This window comes from Gymnoscopelus braueri, assembly GCF_963280865.1.
Source record: "Gymnoscopelus braueri genome assembly, chromosome: 4".
Classification (NCBI taxonomy): Eukaryota; Metazoa; Chordata; class Actinopteri; order Myctophiformes; family Myctophidae; genus Gymnoscopelus; species Gymnoscopelus braueri.
The window spans coordinates 27961966-27982816 of NC_137605.1; the positions used below are offsets into that span (position 1 = coordinate 27961966).

The window sequence follows — 20851 nt, forward strand, 5'->3', positions numbered from 1 at the left end:
TGTATGCCTAAAGATAGCCTATATCTTCAGGCATCTTTAGGCATTTGTCATATCGTTTATAAGTGTGTGAGACACAGAGGAGTGATTTAACATCCAATGGCTTTCAGATGCCATCTTGCCATCAATCCAAGTGTAGGCACTACAGAGTAAACTAAGACAGCACTTTGTCAGACAGAAAAGAAAACACATTGATCCATGTCTTTCCCCCCTCACAGAAGACGCAAGAGCAGAGGACTTGCAGCAAGAGGCCAGCAAATGACAGAAAGAGAAAATTCATTAAGTCTGACCTGGCCCTGGACACTGAAGGTAGGCAGAGGGAGAAAGTTAATTTCACGGCTCCTAAACATTAAGCAAAATTCAATTGGTTTGTGGTCACCTGCACTCCTAAGTACAAAATCTCAATTACAACACACACTGTGGCTTGTGAAGATTCTCGCGAGCATCTGTCAATGGTTACAGACACAAATTGAGTTGTTAAGCTGCACGCGTTCCCTGGACTCTGCCAAGTCTCCCAATAGTACAGAGAGCATACAGCCCTGTCATAATGAAGTCGACCGTCTCAGTCTGAATGCTTTTTTGGTTCTGGGCCGTGGATCGCTGTCACTCATATGCTTCTCTTTTCCTCCTCTAGAACTCTTCCAGGATCTCTGTCAACTGCAGGAAACATGGCTTGCAGAGGGTGAGTGCTTTATGCTGTTGAAGGGTTATAAGGTAAAAAAAATTTAGAGAGAGAGATGGAAATCTGCCTCAAGTTACATGCCTAGTGTTACAGTCCAATTAAAAGCCTGTGTGGAAGAGGCACCTTGTGTGTCATGCATACATTAGAGGCTGTGATGAGAGCAGGGTCTTGAGGGAGACTAAGGAGGCTCTACCCAGAGAGTGTCATCACAGATTACCAGGAGAAGACTCTCCGATGCTCACTAGTCTCCTCTGCTTTTGGCGAGAGCTAACGCGAGCTCACCAGCCACTGCATGCTGCCACCTCCACCTCCATCACCAGCGCTGTGTTGCAGCCTGCCATCCCTCCCTCCCTCCCTCCCTCTCTCTCTCTCTCTCTCACATACACACACTCTCACTCATTTACTCTCTCAGCCTCACCTGCACTTACTCTCTCTCTCTCTCTCTCTCTCTCTCTACCTCTGTCCTTCCTCTCTCCCTGTTTGCTTCCTCTTAACACCTTAGCACACTCTTGTCTCCTACAGTTGTAGTATCATCTCGTCTTCTTCAATTACATTTTTGGGATGATTTATTTTTTTTAACAACGGATCTATTTTTTTCCTTCTCGCAAACTCTCCAGAAAGAGTTGGTTTCAGCGTGGTTATTGATATATATTTCCACCCCCCCCCCCACCCCCAAGTTATTTATTTCTTTGTTTCATTTTTTTTATTTAACAAAAAAAAAATTCTCTGATGGCAAGACATGCTGTTTGTGGTCTAACTGAGACGTGATGCTTCAGGATTTAAGTGCGAGTGTCTTCTTTCCGCCCTGCCTGCAACATCGAAGTTTTGGTTAGTGGTGAATATTGAACTCATTTTATTCTGTTTGTAATATGTATGCTTCATGGTGTATGTGCTTGTTTCACTTAGTTTAAGTCTGTAACTTTTATAGTCACATTTCTTCTGCATTGTGAGAAGTCCATATCATCAAGTAAGCCTCGAGGATTTATATGAAATATTTGATAGTTACAGTAGTTATAGGAATCCCTTTAACAGGGTTAATTCCTCAGTCAGTTTTTTACTTGTCCTGTCACTGTCATATTAGAAACTTACACTTAACATTAAAACATCTGGATGTATATCTAAAAGTTTTATATTGGGAGAAGTGAGAAATTATAGCTACAGTGTTTTCAAAGTAAATGTAAATACAAATAAATATACATAGATATATTGCATTTATCACCATGGTAAAACTAAAACCCATTATATTGTGTTGTGCATTTGGGATTCACATAAATATAATAAAAATAATATAATATCTTCCATTTAACACAACATCCCCACAGTGTGTCTAGTTTATCATATCTTAGTTGGTTTTCAGTTTACAAGTGTAATTGGAAACATGTAACATAAAATACATTTCACAGCTAATTTCTACAATTAAGACATTTTTGAAAAATCTATTTTAATGCCTTTTTAAATTTCCCTTTTCAGTTTAATTTATTTAGAGTAGCTGTTTCTTTGTGTCATATTGAAATTAATAGTTTTGGAAAGATAACGTGCGAGTGTAATTCTTTTTTTAATAATTTTGTTTTAGGCAACATGGCATTTGTATTTAGCTATTATAGCACGAAATGTGAAATGTAACATACAGTATCGCTTAGTGCTGAGGTTGCATAGGTATGACTCTATAGCCACAAAGTAGCTAAAACTTTTAAGAGTTCAGTGTAACTCAAATAGAGAAACACCAGCTCTACTGGTCTTAATTGTTTTATTTTAGGACATAACTTTTCTTTATACAATCTCTCAAAAGGCTTTGGGAAAAAAGAATATCCCATCACACAGGTGAAGAAAAATCTCAATCATTCATAAGATTCATCTATTCTTTAACACATTTGAAAATGCTTGTGAGTGTAACTCACGGCTTTAAAAAATGAAAAGTATGCTTTTAAACAGATATTGGAATACTTCAGCAGACTCTCGCTGCCAGTTAGATTATGAAGCAGCACACACCGCAGGGCGTGTAGAGGAATAAGACATGATTTTAATATTTAAGTATCTTAAGTGAGAAAAGAGACAGTGGCCGCTGATAAAGATATTACTGTATGGATTACAGTTCTGCCTGTCATGGATCAATGTGATAATGTACGCTTCAAGACTGTAGATTTAATGGATGACTTCCTGTCCATTAAGACAAAAAGGAATACCTTCCCATTTCAAAGATTTATTAGTTCAGGTAATTGGAATAAGAGGAGGAATTATGGGAGACAGGCTGAATATCCGACAGCATACACCAAGACAGGCATATGTCTTTGGGCAGACATGTGCCAGTAACCGCCGCTTTCCTCGACCCCCTACCATTTTTTGTCAGGAGTTATTCAAGTGCTTTTCTGCTGCAGTTTCAAAATACTACAATTTTCCCGACCCCCCCCCCCCCCCCCCGCCCCCTTCTTATTTCTTTGCAGAATTCTTTGCTTCAAGGATGCATGCATCTCTTTCTTTGCACCTTGATACCTGTGAAAATTGGCTCTGTTATAATAATGTTTCAACAAAATCAGTCATGACAAAGTGACTACATAAATGGCCTCTCAGCCTGTTTGTCCAGCACTAAATTTGAGCTCAAAAGCAGAGCACTCGGTAGTAGTAAGGGCCAGGCCTTGTGAAATAAAGAAGGTGTCCGGTGGCCTCTTACTTCTGTCTCACAATGCATGTGCCACTTCTACTCTGAGTTGTTTTCGGAGGCTTTATGAATATATTTTTTCACCCGCTCTTCTCTTTTTTTGTTGCTCTCTCTCTCTCTCTCCCCCCCTCTCTCCCTTTTTTGTGAATGGCGGCAGAGTTCCAGTTCTGTCGCGCTCCCCAGGAGTTGGTTTGCAGGGATCAGCTGTCTCATTCACAGACTGAGGCCAGTGTGACTCATGCATCCTGCTGGTCCTTCTGGACACAGAACCACTCTCCCCCTCCCCCCCCTCCCCCTTTCCCGACCCACGCACCATCTCTTCTCTTTCACTATCCTTCCAAACTTGCGCTGCTTGAAGTTACGGTATGTTTGTACCGTCAAGGAGAGAGATAATGAGACTAGAGTTGGATTTGAGATTTAAATTTGTTTTCTTTTTTTCCCCCCTTTTTTTTTTGAATGATTGCCAGAGTGCAGAGAATCATGTAGATGTAGATAGTATTTACAAAGTCATTGTAATCTCGTTTTGATTGTTCGGTTTTGCTACATTTATGTTTGTGGAAGACTTTTATGAAAGTATAGCAGTTTCTTTTTTAATTCAAAGTAGTAATTCAAATTATAATACACAACAGAATAGCATTCTATTGTGTGTGTGTGTGTGTGTGTGTGTGTGTGTGTGTGTGTGTGTGTGTGTGTGTGCATATATATATATATATATATATATATATATATATATATATATATATATATATATATATATATATATATATATATATATATATATATTATTTTCTACCTTTTTTCCACACATGTGACATGTGTGCATATGGGGCATTTTTTTCTGTTGTGCTGTTGATTGTTTAGTTTCATCCATTCACACCTTTGTATAAACATTACCGAGATCACATCAGAAGTGGGAAAAGAAGCAAAATTGAGATTTCTTTTGTAATAGGTATAAACATGCAGAGACATGTTACTGATTCAGTGATAATGAGGACCCACCTCATTGTGTGTATAAATAGATGTGCTAATGACACATTTAAATCTCCTATTGCCTTCATCCAAAGTTGAACTTGAGGGACACGAAAAACTGTCACCGAGTGTAAATACGTGTGATATAAATATGTGCACGCCTAATTGGACCCAGTGCGGAGAGAAGGCTTCATTATTTTAGCATTAGCCTGGGTGCAGGGGCGTGCGAAGGAGAGGTAAAACTCTCAGGCTTGGAACAGACCTAACTCGGCAGGTACAGGTGGATTCAGCAGTGGGGAAGAACCCAATTAGATACAGTTAACAATGGGTGTTTGGCTGCTGGCTTGGACTGAGGGCTGGGGACAACCAATGGTCAGGACGACCTCAGGACATGACATTTTGAGGTAGACAGGGACACCGAAGCAACATACACAGTGAAGTCCTCAGTGTTAATTTAGTTTAATTAAATTTCTAGTAGTGTACAAATGTAACCAAATGGACTCTTACGGGTCTATTTGGTTACGTTCCTACTTGTTCAGCGTTCGTAGTTTCGTACACATTCAGCGTTAGAAATGCATGAATTAGCACTTAGGATTTTACTGTGTGTACTTTGATTTACGAGCTATTGTTCAGTCTCTCTTCAATAAGTTATGACTTATTTGACAGTGGAATGTATGCAAGATGATCTCAGAGATGATTTGATGATCACTGGCGTTAGGTGAAGTGTAAATTAGGTGTTTGTGTTACTTACAACTCCAAGTTAAATCACCCGTGGGCTCTTAAAACCTGTTAAAACATGTCGTTTTTAAATAGTCTATTTAAAAAGAAACCTGAACGTCAGCGTGAAAATAAGCAACTTTCTTCATTTCTGTCAAATGTGCCTTTTTTGCCACACGCAAATTTACTGTATAATTGACTCCGGCAGACATATTATACAGAGATGAGCAACGCTGGGGATGGCTCTATTTATGGTCCCGCGAGACCACGAGCGGAAGCGTTGTGCTGAATTCAACCGTAATCAATGCTGTGTTGTCCATATCTATCAGGAATAATGTGGTCTTTTCTTCTCTGTTTACATCTGTAGCTCAAGTTCCCGACAATGACGAGCAGTTTGTTCCAGACTTCCAGACTGAAAACTGTGAGTAAGCGACCACATCACTTTCTGTCTCTTTACTCAGAGTTAATTTATCCATTTGTAACTCTGATAGTGTACAAAATGTAACCGACTGGACCTGTGAGGGTCCATTCGGTACATTTTGTACACTCAGAGTTAAATTAACTGAGGCTTTTAGTGTGTATGTGCGCATGTCTAGTATTGTACATGCATCCCCTGTGTATCCTCGTCTCGACTTGTGTGTTTGTACTCAGTGAGAGTGTGTTTTTCCATGTCTCTCAGTATCCTCACCTTTGCTCACACAAGTGCTCTCTAGAGAGCTAGTCTTGCGGGTAGGCAGACAGGTGCATGGGAGGGGAGGTTGTGTGTGTGTGTGCATGCGTGCGTGCGTGCGTGCGTGCGTGCGTGCGTGCGTGCGTGCGTGCGTGCGTGCGTGCGTGCGTGTGTGCGTGCGTGCGTGCGTGCGTGCGTGTGTGTGTGTGGCACTCTCTTTTCCCTCTGTCGCAACGAGAGCTCTTCGCCACCACCAGTGTGATATTATTGCACTGTGATTTATTAGCATAAGGAAACATCAAAATATTGTGGTTTATTTTCTGGGACTTGTCATGATGTTTTTAGCACAGCTTTTTTTTTACGACATCTTAACAAGGGTGCTCTCTCTCGCTCTCTCTCTCTCTCTCTCTGCTTCTCTCTCCCTCTCTCTCACCCTCTCACATAATAATCTGCTCAAAAGGAACTTAAAAAAAAAAACATGTATATATATATATATATATATATATATATATATATATATATATATATATATATATATATATATATATATATATATATATATATATATATATATATATATACACAATTTTCCAGATAATTTGATAATAATCCTATTACACACACATACATTTAGCCTACTGTATGAACTGTCATTAGTTTATTTGTTACAACTTCACCTGGTCGTGCACTTAGCGCTGACAGCGAATGCAGACAGGGCTGGTGACTTGGCACGGCGTTCCCCAGGCGGAGGTAGTGCCAAGACGGGGACAGAAATGGACCGAGTGGAGCTCAGTGGGGCCCGGTGCTAGCACATGTCTTTTAGATGAGCCAAAAGGCCCTGTGAGAAACCAGCAAAACATTGTCCCCACCCTTGGTCTTCCCTCTCTCCTTGTTGAACTATTATGCAAATCTTTATTAACAAATTGTGTCGTGTACAAAGAACAGATTTATATAAAAAGAAAAATGGTTAAAAAAGAGATATAGAAATTGTGATGTACAACTCACCTGGATATTACATCCAAAAAACATTTTTTATTTTCAGTAGCTGTGTTTGTTGAGCTGATTTAATTCTGAGTGTAAAGATTTACCCACAAGGGTCCATTTCATGTTAATTAAGACTCCAGATTTGACTGTGTACAGCAGTGAGTGCAGCCTGTATGAAAACCACATATTCCAGGGTATTGACCCCCCCAAATAAATAAATAAACGAAATAAAAACATTCAAAGACGGTTGACTGGTCCCTATAGTAGCTGAGAACCAGAGGTCACCTACGGTGTCCCCTTGTCCTTCAGAAGCACCCAGGGGCGGGCGGCCACTGTAGCAGGGGGACTGCTGACCATCTGAATGGTCCTGTTGGCATGCTGCAGCAGACTGGGAGAGGCACTAACAGATGGTGGGAGGGCGAGGGCACCGTGGTTGGGCTCACGAGCAGGCATCCCAACCGGCAGCTCTCCCATATGGGTTTTCACCATGGATAGAGGAGAGAGAGAGAGAGAGAGATGGATGGATGGACAGAGAGAAAGAGAGAGAGGGGGGGGGGGTATGAGAGACTGAGGGACGGTTGAATGGATTGAAGCATCAAGGTGCATGGAGAGAGAGGAGAAAGATGGAGAAGTATTAGGTGGATATATAGATGAAAGAAAGAAAGGTGCATGGATGAAAATAGGAAAAAAATAAACAGACAAGTAATCTGGGAAAACCAAATGTAAGGAACATGTGGCATGAACGACAGCATTGGGGAAAAGGTGTGAGTTCTTTACGTATTTTATTCTCTATTTCATTTAAAGGTGTCAAATCTATCACCCCTTAGACAAGCAATGGCACTTTTCAAAGTAACAGACTCAAGAATTCTCCATCCATTTTAAGCACGCTCAACCTGGCGTCCCTATTTCTGGGCATGTCATTATAGGCGAAACATTTCCAAAAATATATTTAAAAAATGAAAATGGCAGATCTGCAAGCTCACAACGGGTACATCAGCTAGTTTTTGTAGTTGTCGTATACGAAGTTTTTAGGGCTTAACCACTTAAACCCTCTATTAGTGAAACAGAACTGACAGAGTTGCAACTGTACTTCTACACCAAATCTCTTCGGCAAAAATAGAGCTTGTAGATCGGCTATTTTTTCCGAATTCCCCCCCCCCCCCCCAGAATAGGGATGCTGGGGTTCAAGTGGTTAAGTGGTTAGCATCAAACCAGTGGCTGAGCGGTCTCAGAAACCTAATGGGTCCTCAGGCTGTGATGATGGAGGAGAATTTTCTTTGTCTTCAGCTCCAACACAGATGCTTACCATTAGCATAACTTAGCGGGAATGAAGGAGAGGAGAGGAGGTGTAAAATGAGGCCACCAGCAGATCAGAGTCTCATTTAACATTTAACATTTAACAGCACCTAGTAGGTGAAAATGGAATGGAAGGAATTTGACTGCTACCAAAAACTGTATTTTTTATTTTTGTTTTATGAATGGGCCGGATTCATATCTGCCAAATGTAGACTCTGGGTCTGCCAAACCACACTTTTTAGTCAGCCCCAAGGGCTCATTTTGGTAATCAGTTTGTATGTAACTGCTCAATATTGACTAGAAGACGAACGGGCAAAGAAAAAAATAAAATAAAATATAATTAAAACATTCTATAATATTTACCACAATGACTAATAATGCTTAGCAAATTATGTGTACAGTATATGTGACCACACTAACGTTTGCTAAAAGGTTGTTATTGAAGCCTTGCATTTGAAAGATGAGCAGACAAATGACAGAATATTTGTGCTAATAACACAAAGCCATTTGCATTCAAAATAGAGCCAGTAATTGTTTCAACTGCGTATTCTTTTAAACACCCTACCATCTAGGCTAATCAATATGTAGATAATGAGAGCAATCAAGCAGTGATGGGCATGACATTCTGGACTGAAAAAGGAAGTATCTGTTCTAGTTAGGGGCAATGCCTTCGCTATTGATTTGTGTTACTTGGCACCCCATTGACAAAATCTATTGTGACATTTCCATTTCTATTTTAAGATCTGCTTCAGTCTAGGTGAACCTAATATTAATATTGCAGCTGATGTGACGCTAATTCATTACAGATAAAAAATAAACAACCCCTAAAAATGTATGCAAATAATATAACCCATAATCATTTTTTTCTTTTCAATATGTATCGAATACTGTCGATACAGATGCAAGTCTCTTGAAAAACTGTGTAAATGGTTCTTGCATGTATTTAACAAGAATAAATGATTTGTATGTCTTGTATGTATTGGCAATAGATAGAGGCAGATTCTGATTCTGAACTAAGTAACTAAGTAACTATTTTTTGTCAACTTAATAAGCATTTCCAGGCTGTTTAGAATATCACATCTTATGTGCCTGTGAGTAGCACTCCGGCTCGCCAAAGGTCTCTCCTCAGGAAGTGTCTCTTTGACCTCCAATCGATGACCTGGAAAGGTCAGGCCCCCAGCGAGGGCTGCAAACAACCCCTACGCTTTGTCACGCCGGGCCGTGTGGCCCATCCCCCAGGGGCCCGGCTGGGAGTCAGATGGGGTGTTGGCAGATCGACTCCTGCACATAGAGACCTGCACACATGGCAGCTGTCAGTCAGCCATGAGAAAAACTCCCCAAAACATCCGCTTCTCTCAGCTCCCTGGCCCAAAAGTGCTTCCCACAGTCCCCTGGACATGGGCCTGTTTCAATGGGCCTTTCAAGGAAAATATTCACCCTAGCAAGCCAAAACCATGAATCTGAATGTCATTTCAGCTCAACAAATGTCTGTTTGTTTTGTGGTAGGATGGAGTTGACAGATTTCCTTCATCCATTCATAACCTCTGGTTGCTTTGTGTCTTGATTGAGCAAAGAGTAGACCCCAATCCCGTCGGTAACATCGATCAAAAGCGATCCCCTTCGAGCTTAGCCGGTCCTCTGTCATGCATCAGCGGGATTTGATAGAGCAGAGCGCTGCAGAGTAACTTCTCCGCTTTGCACGTCTTTGCGTACACTTGCGGTGAGACGGCAGTTCGCGAGGCAACCTGAGCTCGACTTCATTCTGACTGACTGGGTCTTTATCAGCAGCGCAGCCAATTGGATTAGCGTTGATCATGACTCCAGATGATGGGATGTTAATCAGGACTGATCAGGCACTTTACAGCCACTCAGATGCACCGGGCTCACTGCGGGGGCCATAGGTAGTGATTGTACGCTCCCCTCAGATCAATGAGCCCTCTTGTTGTTGTCTGGAACGTATTGACAGCCAGCTGAAAGCAGATAAAGCATTTAGTAACCCCTAGCTTTATGACTTTCCCCTCAGAAAGAGGCCATACAAATATGATTTGAAGTGAGTTGTTGGGGTGATTGATGACCAGGGATGTCACAGACAGACATGCATGGTGGATGCTCAGTTTTCAATTTTGGATTGATTATTAAGCTGTTCTTCTTTACCATAATTGGAAGACATCTCTTTAATGTAGAGAATTCAGTGGCATGCTGTTATTATGATAGAAGAATCCTTGAAACTGAATGGTGTTTTTTTGTCGTTTGGAGAACACAAGATTCTCCAAACTTGAGCATAGCATTCGTGACAATTATGTAGTATGTGTGATTTTCATTTCTATTCTAAACAGATTTCTCTCAATCTCCCTTCTGTGTCTGGTGTAGTGGCGTTCCACGGACTGCAGCTGAAGATCAAAAGGGAGCCTCATAGCCCGTGTTCAGAGCTGAGCTCTAACTGTAACCAAGAGCGGCCCTTCAGACTCCACTATGGAGAGAAGTGCCTGTACAACATCAGGTGGGAATCTAAAGACGCTGGCAAAAGACTGTTACAGTAGGTCAAAACAAGATGTTGACAGTGTTTAATCCATTAAAACCGGTAAAGAAATAGATTTTTAACCACTTTAAACTTTTAACCATTTTTAAAGCGAACATTTTTAACTCAAATCTTTGCTTCTGGGGGTCCCTGGAACTAGATATTTTGAGATCGGGGTCGGCGGCCAAATACATGTGATTTTGGGGGTCCTTGACATGAAAACATTTGAGCACCACTGATAAAGCAACATACGTTTTTCAGAAATCTATTGGGATTTAGAAGACATTTGTAGAATCGGCCTCAGGTCTTAATGGGTTAAAATAATAACTGGCACCCTCTCTTGTTCACACCAGAATAAAAAAATACAATATAAATAAAAAGCATTTTGAAAGACAGTGACATTTATTGTAGGCTGATAATAGCGCTGTTACAGATGATAACCCTGTATATTTCAGGGATACTGAATGGACAACTCAACATAGCATTGAGTATACATACATTACATACATTTTTAAAATGTACTCTTCAACTGTAGTAAATCAGTCACTATTAATATTCTGTGTCAGAAAAGACCAGTAAAACAGTTTAGTGATGTTCATCCCAAAACCTGCCATTTCTTATTCATACAATTGATAGCATTAATTGTAACATGCAGGCAATTTAAATCCTTGGCTAATTGACTACTTTTGCAGAATGGATCTGTAGTGTTTTAGAGATGTATCTTGAATCATGAAATGAAATGTATGTTAAGTGTAGCATTTTCTAAGTTAACTGAAGATTTATTTGTCACATAATAGGTTTACAAAGTGTTTTTCTTTTTTTTTGGTGCGTGCTCCATCATTTTGTAGAATGAGAAGAGAGAGGACAGAGGTAGAGTGAGAGCAAAGGGAAAGAGATAGAAACTAAATAAAACATACATACATTTATATATATAAATATATACACAGATGTGATCGCTTGCATATTTGAAAATTACTTGTCATTTTTGTGGCAAATTAAATCAAATACACTGTGATAAATGCTTCAAATGAGATATGCCAGACACTGAAGACACATTTTATTTCCAAAGTAAATCCTTGTAAGTAAGTACCACCTTGTAACAATTCACATTCTGTGAATTCCGTTTTCAGAGGGGCCATGGCACTGGAGTGTTGCTTAGTTACACTCAATCTTGAATCGATTTGATTTGTAATACATGACATTTATTCCTTGTGCATGCTTGCGAAATTACCATGTATGCAGAAAGCTGCCATATAACCACCTTTAGTGAGTGGTGAATCATGTATGATTCATTCAGTCACCTGCCGTCACATGCTCAGATGAATAGTATGAAAAGTAGACAAAAGGAGACAAGGTGTCACATTTTCCATGCAGCACTTTCCATCAAATCACCAGAATGTATGTCAGGAGATATGGCGTTGTTGATTAAGTCCTATTTTATTCAGTGAAGCTATCCAAATTCATTTAAACGCCAGTATTTATTTGATATAAAACTTATGTTGTGTATTGTGTAAGGTTATTACAATATTATGATAATTTTATGTATTATTATTATTATTAATAATAATAATTTTTTTTCTTTTTCAATCACTCTGTCGCCCAGTGCCTACGAGCAGAAACAGCCTACAGGAATGAAGTCCTCCAGCCCAGTTACGCCCCCTTGTAGCACCCCTGTGTCCCCACTCCACCATGCGTCCCCTACAGCAGCCCCTACTCCCAAGCCAGATAGGACCTACCCCCACCTGACACCCTCACAGTCTCTCCCTGACAATGCCTACTCCATGGACCACAGGTATGACAACCCACTTCACATTTAGAGAGTTAGCAGTTATGCTCTTATGGGGACTTATAGCGTGGGCAACAGTAGAACGCTGGCATGTGATTATATCTCTATTAAGCTGTATTTGATTTTGCTTAATTTGTGCAAACTTGTACAACTTGTCATATTTAGACCAGACTGTTAACATGAAGAAAAGTTGTATACTAAACAGAATTTGTCTTTACCAATTGGCTAAACATTTTGGCTTAAGATAAACACTAAGACCTATTTACAGAATATTGTTTCACCAGAATGCTGCGGTTTCATATTATATCAACATCAGCTCAAGGTGCAGTGTTGTCGTATAGATTTGTCTTCGCTTCTTCCCGCACGGACGAAAATAATCCGGTTATTCGGTCATTTGTTCAGATTTCGGCGTCAGCTGTCGGAGCCGTGCCACTCGTTCCCCTCCCCACCCTCTATGGCCCGGGAAGGCCGACCCATGTACCACAGACAGATGTCAGAGCCCAACATCCCCTTTCCTCCTCAAGGCTTCAAACAGGAGTACCCCGACCCCCTGTTTGAGCACCCAGCCATGGTGGGTGCCCCGTTGCCTCACACATACCCTCCGTCCATGATGATCAAGCAGGAGCCAAGGGATTTCACCTACGACTCGGGTGAGACAGACATTTACAAGTAAATGCAGAATTGTGTGTGTGTGTGTGTTAGTACCATCTAAACTAGTTGATCATTACTCCTAAATCACTGGAGCTGAAGTTTCCTCTCAAGTAACGAGTGTCTATCTATCGATAAAATGACCCCACCAAAACATTCATAAATAAATAAGATAGAATAAAATAAAATACAGCATTCTTATTTTTCCGTATTCTACCAGAGCGTTATCATTTCAGGAATGGGAGAGAAGGGGGGGTAGCCGATTATTGAGTTTGCCCATTATTAGGACAGAGGGTCTGGTTGGGTCGGGTGTCTGTGCTGGTCTCCATTTCCTGTGGTGCTCTAATAGAGAAGGGGCGGGGGTGGGGGCCTACGCCTGGTCATAATCCAAAATCCGCCCACACACACCTCCCAATTCTCTGTAGTGAGCAAGTGAAGGGACCTAATCCCCAGCCCAGAGCCGCTGGGCCTGGGACTATAGCTGGGGCATGAATGAACCTGCGCTGGTCTGCCATGTTCATTCACAAGATGGACAGACAGGGCCCCGGAGAGGTAGAACTGGGATAGAATCTGTGTGACTAGTCAAGGGGAAAAGCAGCGTCTCCCCAGATACCTCCTATGGCGTTGCTTTCAAGAAAAACACCACGGGCTTTCACTTGGTCTGCCCGCTCTGTTACATGAGCCCTCTTTTTCAAACAGCAGCTCTGCAATTTTCCACCATTGCCGTCACAGAAAAGCCATGCAACTGCAATTTTTGTGTTTTTCTCTTTTTGAACAGAATGTTTACTTGGTCCCCTGTGTGTGTTGAGTGAGTTTTATGAGCTGTGTGCTCTTGAAAGGTGTTATAACAGGCATTGTATATTTTCCTTTTAAAAATAAATGGACATCAAAAGACAAAAATAATTTTCCTGTGCAGATTTGTCCCTGAAATGTTTTAGGATACGTGCTGTCTGTCAACAGCACTGTGTATCACCACACTGTGGTTTAACAGGCAGGAAGTTGAACTGACTACTGACTACAGTTACTGTATATCCCAGATTTAAGCATTAGGCTGAATTTATTAGCAGTCACTGTGGAGCTTGTTGACTGGAGCAGGCCTGTTGGAGAGGATGGGAGGGGAGCTGGTAATTTCATTAGCAGTAATTTCCTCTACAAGCCCATTACTTTGATGAAGTTCAGAGAAATGTTTATGGGCCTAAATGAAGGGCCTCAGTCTGTTTATTGAGCATTCACTTTGTAACCGTTTCGGAGGTTTTGATCGTAAGCCATGCCTGTGATGGCCTTTGTTGTAGAAGGTTCTAACATAAGCAGTGAGTGGAAGTTCAATCGGACAATGGTTTAAAGCAAAATAGTAAATGCAGGATCTCGTTGAAAACTGCAAGCCTTCAGACCACTGAGGATTGTTCGGGCAGACATTTCAATTAAAATGTAACAAGCCAAATATGTTCATGAGATTTCAGAAATGTATTTTGAAAATAAAAAAATATTTTGTTTTGTATGAGATAAAATATAACACCTGCTCTTTTCACAAAATAGACTGATCGGATGAATCCAAATGAAAGTTTCATTTCAATCCACTTCCGTTCTGAAGGGAAATTATCGAGTCAATGGAACATTGATAAATGGAATGTGCAAGGATGGCCATGGATATATAGCAAACTATCATTTTGTAAAGCTCACCTGTCTCTGTAGGAACAAGATGCTCCAGGTAAACAATTGTTAATGAAATGGAAAAAAGATGTCATGCTTAGATCCATATCATATTGATCTGACCACCACATGTCTGTGACGGTCTTTCCTTGAAAACTCATATCATGGAAAAAAACCTCGATCATCCTGACAAGTTTACCCACCCCGTTTTTCATAATAGCACTGTGCTTTATCCAGTCGTAAATCCTCCCGTACGCTTAGACTCTCAAAAGGTGTGTTTAGCGGTGCGCGGTAGCGAGTTGGGCTATGATGATGACTGGGAGCCACCGTGGAAGGCTGCTACCAGTCTAGCGCTGGAGGACACGTTCTTTAATCAGAGCCAGCGGTGCGTTGAGTGAACAGGGTCTGACTGCTCTCAGATAACTCAGATAGTGTTCTTTAATGCTGCCCTCTGGCCCTTTAACACCCTCTCTCCTGTTCCTCCCCTGGCTTTCAGCAGAAGTGCCTAGCTGCCATTCTGTCTACTTGCGGCAAGACAGCTATCTGGCCCACGCTAACAGGACCGAAGGTATACCGCTTCACAACACTTGAGATTGACGTGATTGATGTGGTGTTTCGGGGAGGTGTTTCTATGGCTACTATACAAATTGTTAACCATTTTCCGTACTTTCATTTCATTTCAGGCTGTATGTTTGACAAAGTGGCCAGGCATTTCTACGACGACACCTGTGTGGTTCCTGAGAAGGTGGAAGGTGGGTGTTTCACTTCCCCACCACTCCCAATTTGTACAAGTCTGTTTCAAACAATAATTCAGATCACATCAAGTTAATTTAAAATGCTTTTTTTTTTTTTACAGAACAGTAAATTATTGAAGTTACAGTAATGATTATGTGCCATAATAGACCACACAAATAGAAAATACAAGCACAGTTCAGACAACGGGCGTTAACCACTTAAACCCTGGTGGCCCTACTGTATACTGGGCATTTTCCACATTTTGACAAAAATAGCAGATCTACAAGCTAACAACGTGTCAACCTGGCACGACAGCGAGCGAAGAGATTTGGTGTACAGGGAATATAAGTGGGGGCCAAGGATAGACCCTGGTCAACGAAGTATATAGGGTTTGGTTAACAGAGTGACACGAAGACACTTCTAATAATGACTGTGTGTGTGTGTGTGTGTGTGTGTGTGTGTGTGTGTGTGTGTGTGTGTGTGTGTGTGTGTGTGTGTGTGTGTGTGTGTGTGTGTGTGTGTGTGTGTGTGTGTGTGTGTGTGTGTGTGTGTGTGTGGCCTGAAGGTGACATCAAGCAGGAGTCAGGGCTGTATCGTGAGGGCCCATCGTACCAGCGCAGAGGCTCCCTACAGCTCTGGCAGTTCCTAGTGGCCCTGCTAGACGACCCGTCCAACTCCCATTTTATCGCCTGGACCGGCCGTGGCATGGAGTTCAAACTCATTGAACCAGAGGAGGTGAGAACCTTAACAAGAGCATTGTGGGTACTTAATAAGGCACGTGTGCAGTAAAATAAAACAGCTACTACTCTTGACTCTTTTTTTCTCCTCTTTATTCCTCTACTCTGTCACATGGTAAAAGCATGTCTTCCAGTCAAATCACCCCCTCCGTCAGTCAGCAGCGCAGCCCTGATAAATATTTCAATGAACGTATTCCTAAAAATATAAGCTATGTTGACGGCTGGTCCCTTTGAAATGGAAACAGGGCCGGCTTCTGTGCACCGCCCACATCAGACATACAGCGAGGCTCAGTCACTGCTGCCCACTTCTATGTACCGAGGGAAGACGAGCGTGGGGGGGGGGGGGGGGGGCTACTAGAAGAGTGGTGGTGAGGGGGGTACCTGGCAGGGGTCCATGCTGCCTTAACGGCACTCAGCGGCATGGACCAGCTGCAACAAACAGGGGGGCCCATTCATGCCGTCAGGTGACCGAATGCAGTCGCTTTTTGGGCATGAGCACTGAGGACAACCGTTAGCTCACAGCTTCATGCCTTTCGCCAGCACAGGTGTAGCATGTGAATGAGCATCGTGACATGAAAGGACTGGCAATGCAGTGTAGTGTTCTTGAATAGAATAGAATAGAAACAAATTAGAGCAGTGGTTCTCAAACTTTTTCATGTCAAAGACCCCCAAAATGATATGCATTTGGCTGCAGACCCCCCCATCTGAAAAATATTTTGTGCCAGGGATTTTTCAAAGATAGCAGATCTACAAGCTCGTAGCGCTATGAGCTTGTAGGTCTGCTATTTCTGAATAGCCAAAGTATAAGATATGGTTAAAGTGTTTAAAATGATTGCAACGCTATATTAACACATTTTGTCAGGGGACCCCCTGGTACCCCTCCAAGGACCCCTTGGGGTCCCCCGGACCCCACTTTGAGAACCAATGAACTAGAGGATTGTGGAGGGAAAAACAGCAGAGGGCAAGTACAGGAAACAAAAGATCGAGAGCGAGAGCAATCATCTGCACAAATGGTCAGCATTCATCGCCTTTGTCCAATGTCGCCTGTACAATGTGCATTACATCCACCGATTCATGCCCATTCACACACCGATGGTTGGAGGCAACCATGCCAAGGCACAGCCCGCTCATCGGGAGCAGTTAGGGGTTCCGTTCCGTGTCTTGCTCAAGGACACTTCAGCGTGAAGCCAGGGATGGAATCGAGATACCCGCTCTACCTCCCCCGAGTCACTCCTGAATTAATTGAAATAAAGAGTGGGATTGTTAGGATATGATCTAAGCAGAAGGACAGAGAGAGAGAGAGAGAGAGAGAGAGAGAGAGAGAGAGAGAGAGAGAGAGAGCTACAGGGCTGTGGGTTGGAGTGCGAGGCCGGGTGGTGGGAGGTCTGGCTGACAGGTGCTGTAACATCTGCTGCCTCCTCCGCTGGGCGTGTGACAAGTTCCTAATGAACACATCGCTGATCAGGTCTGCCCCAGTCTGGACGCGACTCTAATTGTTGTTATTAGGAAATATGGATTAGTAGGCTTTGTTTAACCCATTCGATCCGGGAACGCATCTGTGTCATTTTAAGATTTCTTTGGCGAGTGCCGCGCTATGAGCTTGTAGATCAGCTGTTTTTGTGTGCACATTTTTTTAATATTTATTTTTTAAAGCGAACATTTGTTAAATGTTTTGTTCCAGGGACCCCCAGAAGCAAAGATTTGAGTGTGAATGTTCACTTTGAAAATATATATATTCAAAGATTGTTCAAAAAAGAGCAGATCTACAAGCTCATAGCGCGGCAGTCGGTGCCGCACTAAAAAAATCACAGATGTGTTCCCGGTCTTAATGGGTTAACATTTCAACTGTCACAGCTTTCTTGTCAGGAAATTGGGTAAATTGCACATGGCCTCTGACTTACACTCTGTGAAATATGCGCGAAAGATAATGTGGTAAATGCCCTTGACATTCTGCTATTAATGCCCCTTTGTTGTGTGTGTAAATTGTGTGTTTTGTTACAAAGGTGGCACGTCGATGGGGAATGCAGAAAAATCGACCGGCTATGAACTACGACAAGCTCAGTCGTTCGTTACGCTACTACTACGAGAAGGGGATCATGCAAAAGGTAAAACATACAGGAGTAAAGGGCGTGTTGGTCTCCTCTTAAAAGCCATGTTACAACCTGCATTGACGCACAACCCTTGTTTTGATAATAGACAAAATTCCATGGTCTTGACACTTTTTGAGGTTGAACATTTTTTTTTCTTCTCTTTCATAAATCAGCCTTTACAGTGCCCATATGTTTACCTGCCTTTCACACCTCTCTCTCTCTACAGGTGGCGGGGGAGAGATATGTGTACAAGTTTGTATGCGACCCTGAGGCTTTGTTCTCCATGGCGTTCCCTGACAATCAGCGGCCGGTGCTGAAGACGGACATGGAGCGGCAGATCAACGAGGAGGACACGGTGCCGCTGTCGCACTTTGACGAGAGCATGGCCTACGCGCAGGAAGGGGCCTACTGCCAGCCACACCCCTACCACGAGGGCTACGTCTATTAACGTCAGCCCCCCCACCCCCTGCTCACACACCCTGCTTACCTCCTCTCCTCCTCCTCCCCCACCCTCCCTTGCTCCCTACTACACCTGAAACTGTATATTCACAGTCAGTCCGGGGAAAAGACTTTGCAAATCCAAGTGGAGCTCCCCCTTTCTCTCACTCTCTATCTCTCTGTCTGTCTGTCTGTTTGTCTCTCGCTCTCGCTCTCTCTCTCTCACACACACACACACACACATACGTGTGCACGTGCGTGCGCACACACACACACACACACACACACACACACACACACACACACACACACACACACACACACACACACACACACACACACACACACACACACACACACACACCCCCCACACACACACACACAGACACACACACAATCCTCTTCATTCTCTTGTCTCTTTGATGTCCAAGCCGTACAAGCAGGATGATGGAGAGTGCACTTTATGGACAGGAGGACTGGTGCTGTGTGAACCTGCCAGGGCTAGCGATTTGGCTGGATTATTTCAGATTGTTATGTTTGTATCTTAAAAGTGGGATTTGTTTTGTTTTGTTTTGTTTTCCTGATTTCCGTGAGCATGCAGTGCCCTGGTAAGACGGGACTCGGCAGCTTAATGTTCACCTAAGAACAGCTTTGTAGCTAAATGAGACTTTCTCTGAGAAGGAAGTGAAGATCCCCTCAACACATGCCGCAAGCGAAGGATTCTTGATGATCATTTTTGTTCGGTTGTTAAATAATTACACTTGCCCCCCCCCCCCCAATCTCATCATGTATTTTTATATCCATTTGAGTGAATACTACAACGTATTGTAACAACATGCATTTAAGATGTTATGGTGAAATGGCAATTATAGACTTGAAACTGTAATATGATAATGGAAGGGGGGGGGGAGAGAATACAAGCAAGAACTGCCTTGCAGTCAGTTGAAAGTGGCACCTTTATCAGTCCATATACCCTCATCCACAAAGAGCTCTCATCACAATTGTGTTTTTGTAATAACTTAAATGCAGTAAATAGCACTGGACCACTGTACTGTACTGTACTGTACTGTACTGTACTGTACTGTACTGTACTGTACTGTACTGTACTGTACTGTACTGTACTGGGTAAAACCTTATGGGTCAGTAAGACAAGACAGTGACCCTAAATTCACCCGTGACATAATTGTATGGACAAACTACCTGTTCAGCATAACCTGCAGTATATGAATCTAGGATAACTAATAAACATACGGGCACTGTAAAACAATGGACGCATTGAATATACTGTAAACAGCTGTTTACTTAGTATTTTGAAATATATGTATGACAAAGCAGCCTTCATTCATTCGGATGTGTAAAATGAGTAAAATAATAAATATAAATAGATGTGCTCAGCTGAAATCCGATGTATAGAGTAAGTTGCTCTTTGGAAATAAGGCTTGGATGTAAAAAAGAAAAGAAAATGAGAACTGATGTACTATTACAAATGCTTTTGGCATGCCCAAAAAGGAGGATAAAAACACAATGATGGATGCAACCTACATTACGCAGCCGCCTACCTTGCCTTCATCAGGGTGTTAAAATGTATAGATAATTATACTGTATAAGAGGATCCAGCAGCCAATATTATTTTGAAGATTTCAAAGACACAAACAGAAAACTAAATATAAAACATAAAATCGAATATTTTCCCATGATTTGGTCTTTTTCTTCTTTTCATTGTGGGTGTGTTTTTTTTTTTTTTTTACTGGTGAATACATGGTGTAGCTATATTTTGTTATACCATTGCATTGTCACCAATAGGGTCGCTTTTTGGTAAAAGGCATAAGAAATATTTAGAATTTTATAATGTGATAAAGATTCATGTTATAACAAAATAGTGTTCCATTGTATAATCAGGTAAATGAACTTTTGTTGCTGCTTCGAATTGTAAGTGTATTTTGTAGTCTAAAAAAAAGAAAAAACTATGGCAGCTATGGCCTGCTATTCTGGACTCTTTCATTTTTATTTTGTCTTTTTATGTTTCTTTGTTTTGTTTAACTGAGCATTAAAAATGTTGATCTGTCTGACTTTTGTTCCTTACATGTCTGGGATGGGATTGGCAATAGCAAAGATTCTGTAATAAAATAGTTAAAAAAACTTAAATTATTGACACCTCTTAGATAGTCCATCCACTTATATTTTGATTATATGGAAATTGTTTGGCTTTTTTTCTTTTTCTTTTACAATTTGCAGTTTGACAGGTCTTGGGTAGCACTATTGCTTCTTTATAATAGAA

At 41.7% G+C, this 20851-nt stretch overlaps 1 protein-coding gene across 2 annotated transcripts; it reads left to right on the plus strand.

Annotated features, from left to right (window-relative positions):
* Positions 1–1312: 1312 nt before the first annotated feature.
* Positions 1313–20568, plus strand: etv1 (ETS variant transcription factor 1). 2 transcript variants are annotated; one of them, XM_080426443.1, is made up of 10 exons: positions 1313–1507; positions 5389–5442; positions 10342–10471; positions 12093–12281; positions 12678–12925; positions 15070–15141; positions 15257–15325; positions 15874–16043; positions 18049–18150; positions 18362–20568. In XM_080426443.1, exons 1-10 carry the CDS (start codon positions 1447–1449, stop codon positions 18581–18583), a joined length of 1317 nt encoding a protein of 438 aa, XP_080282569.1. In that variant the 5' UTR covers positions 1313–1446; the 3' UTR covers positions 18584–20568. The 2 variants fall into 2 exon arrangements, with proteins under 2 accessions (XP_080282569.1, XP_080282570.1); XM_080426444.1 differs by having other exon boundaries at positions 15073–15141.
* The last annotated feature ends 283 nt before the right edge of the window (positions 20569–20851 follow it).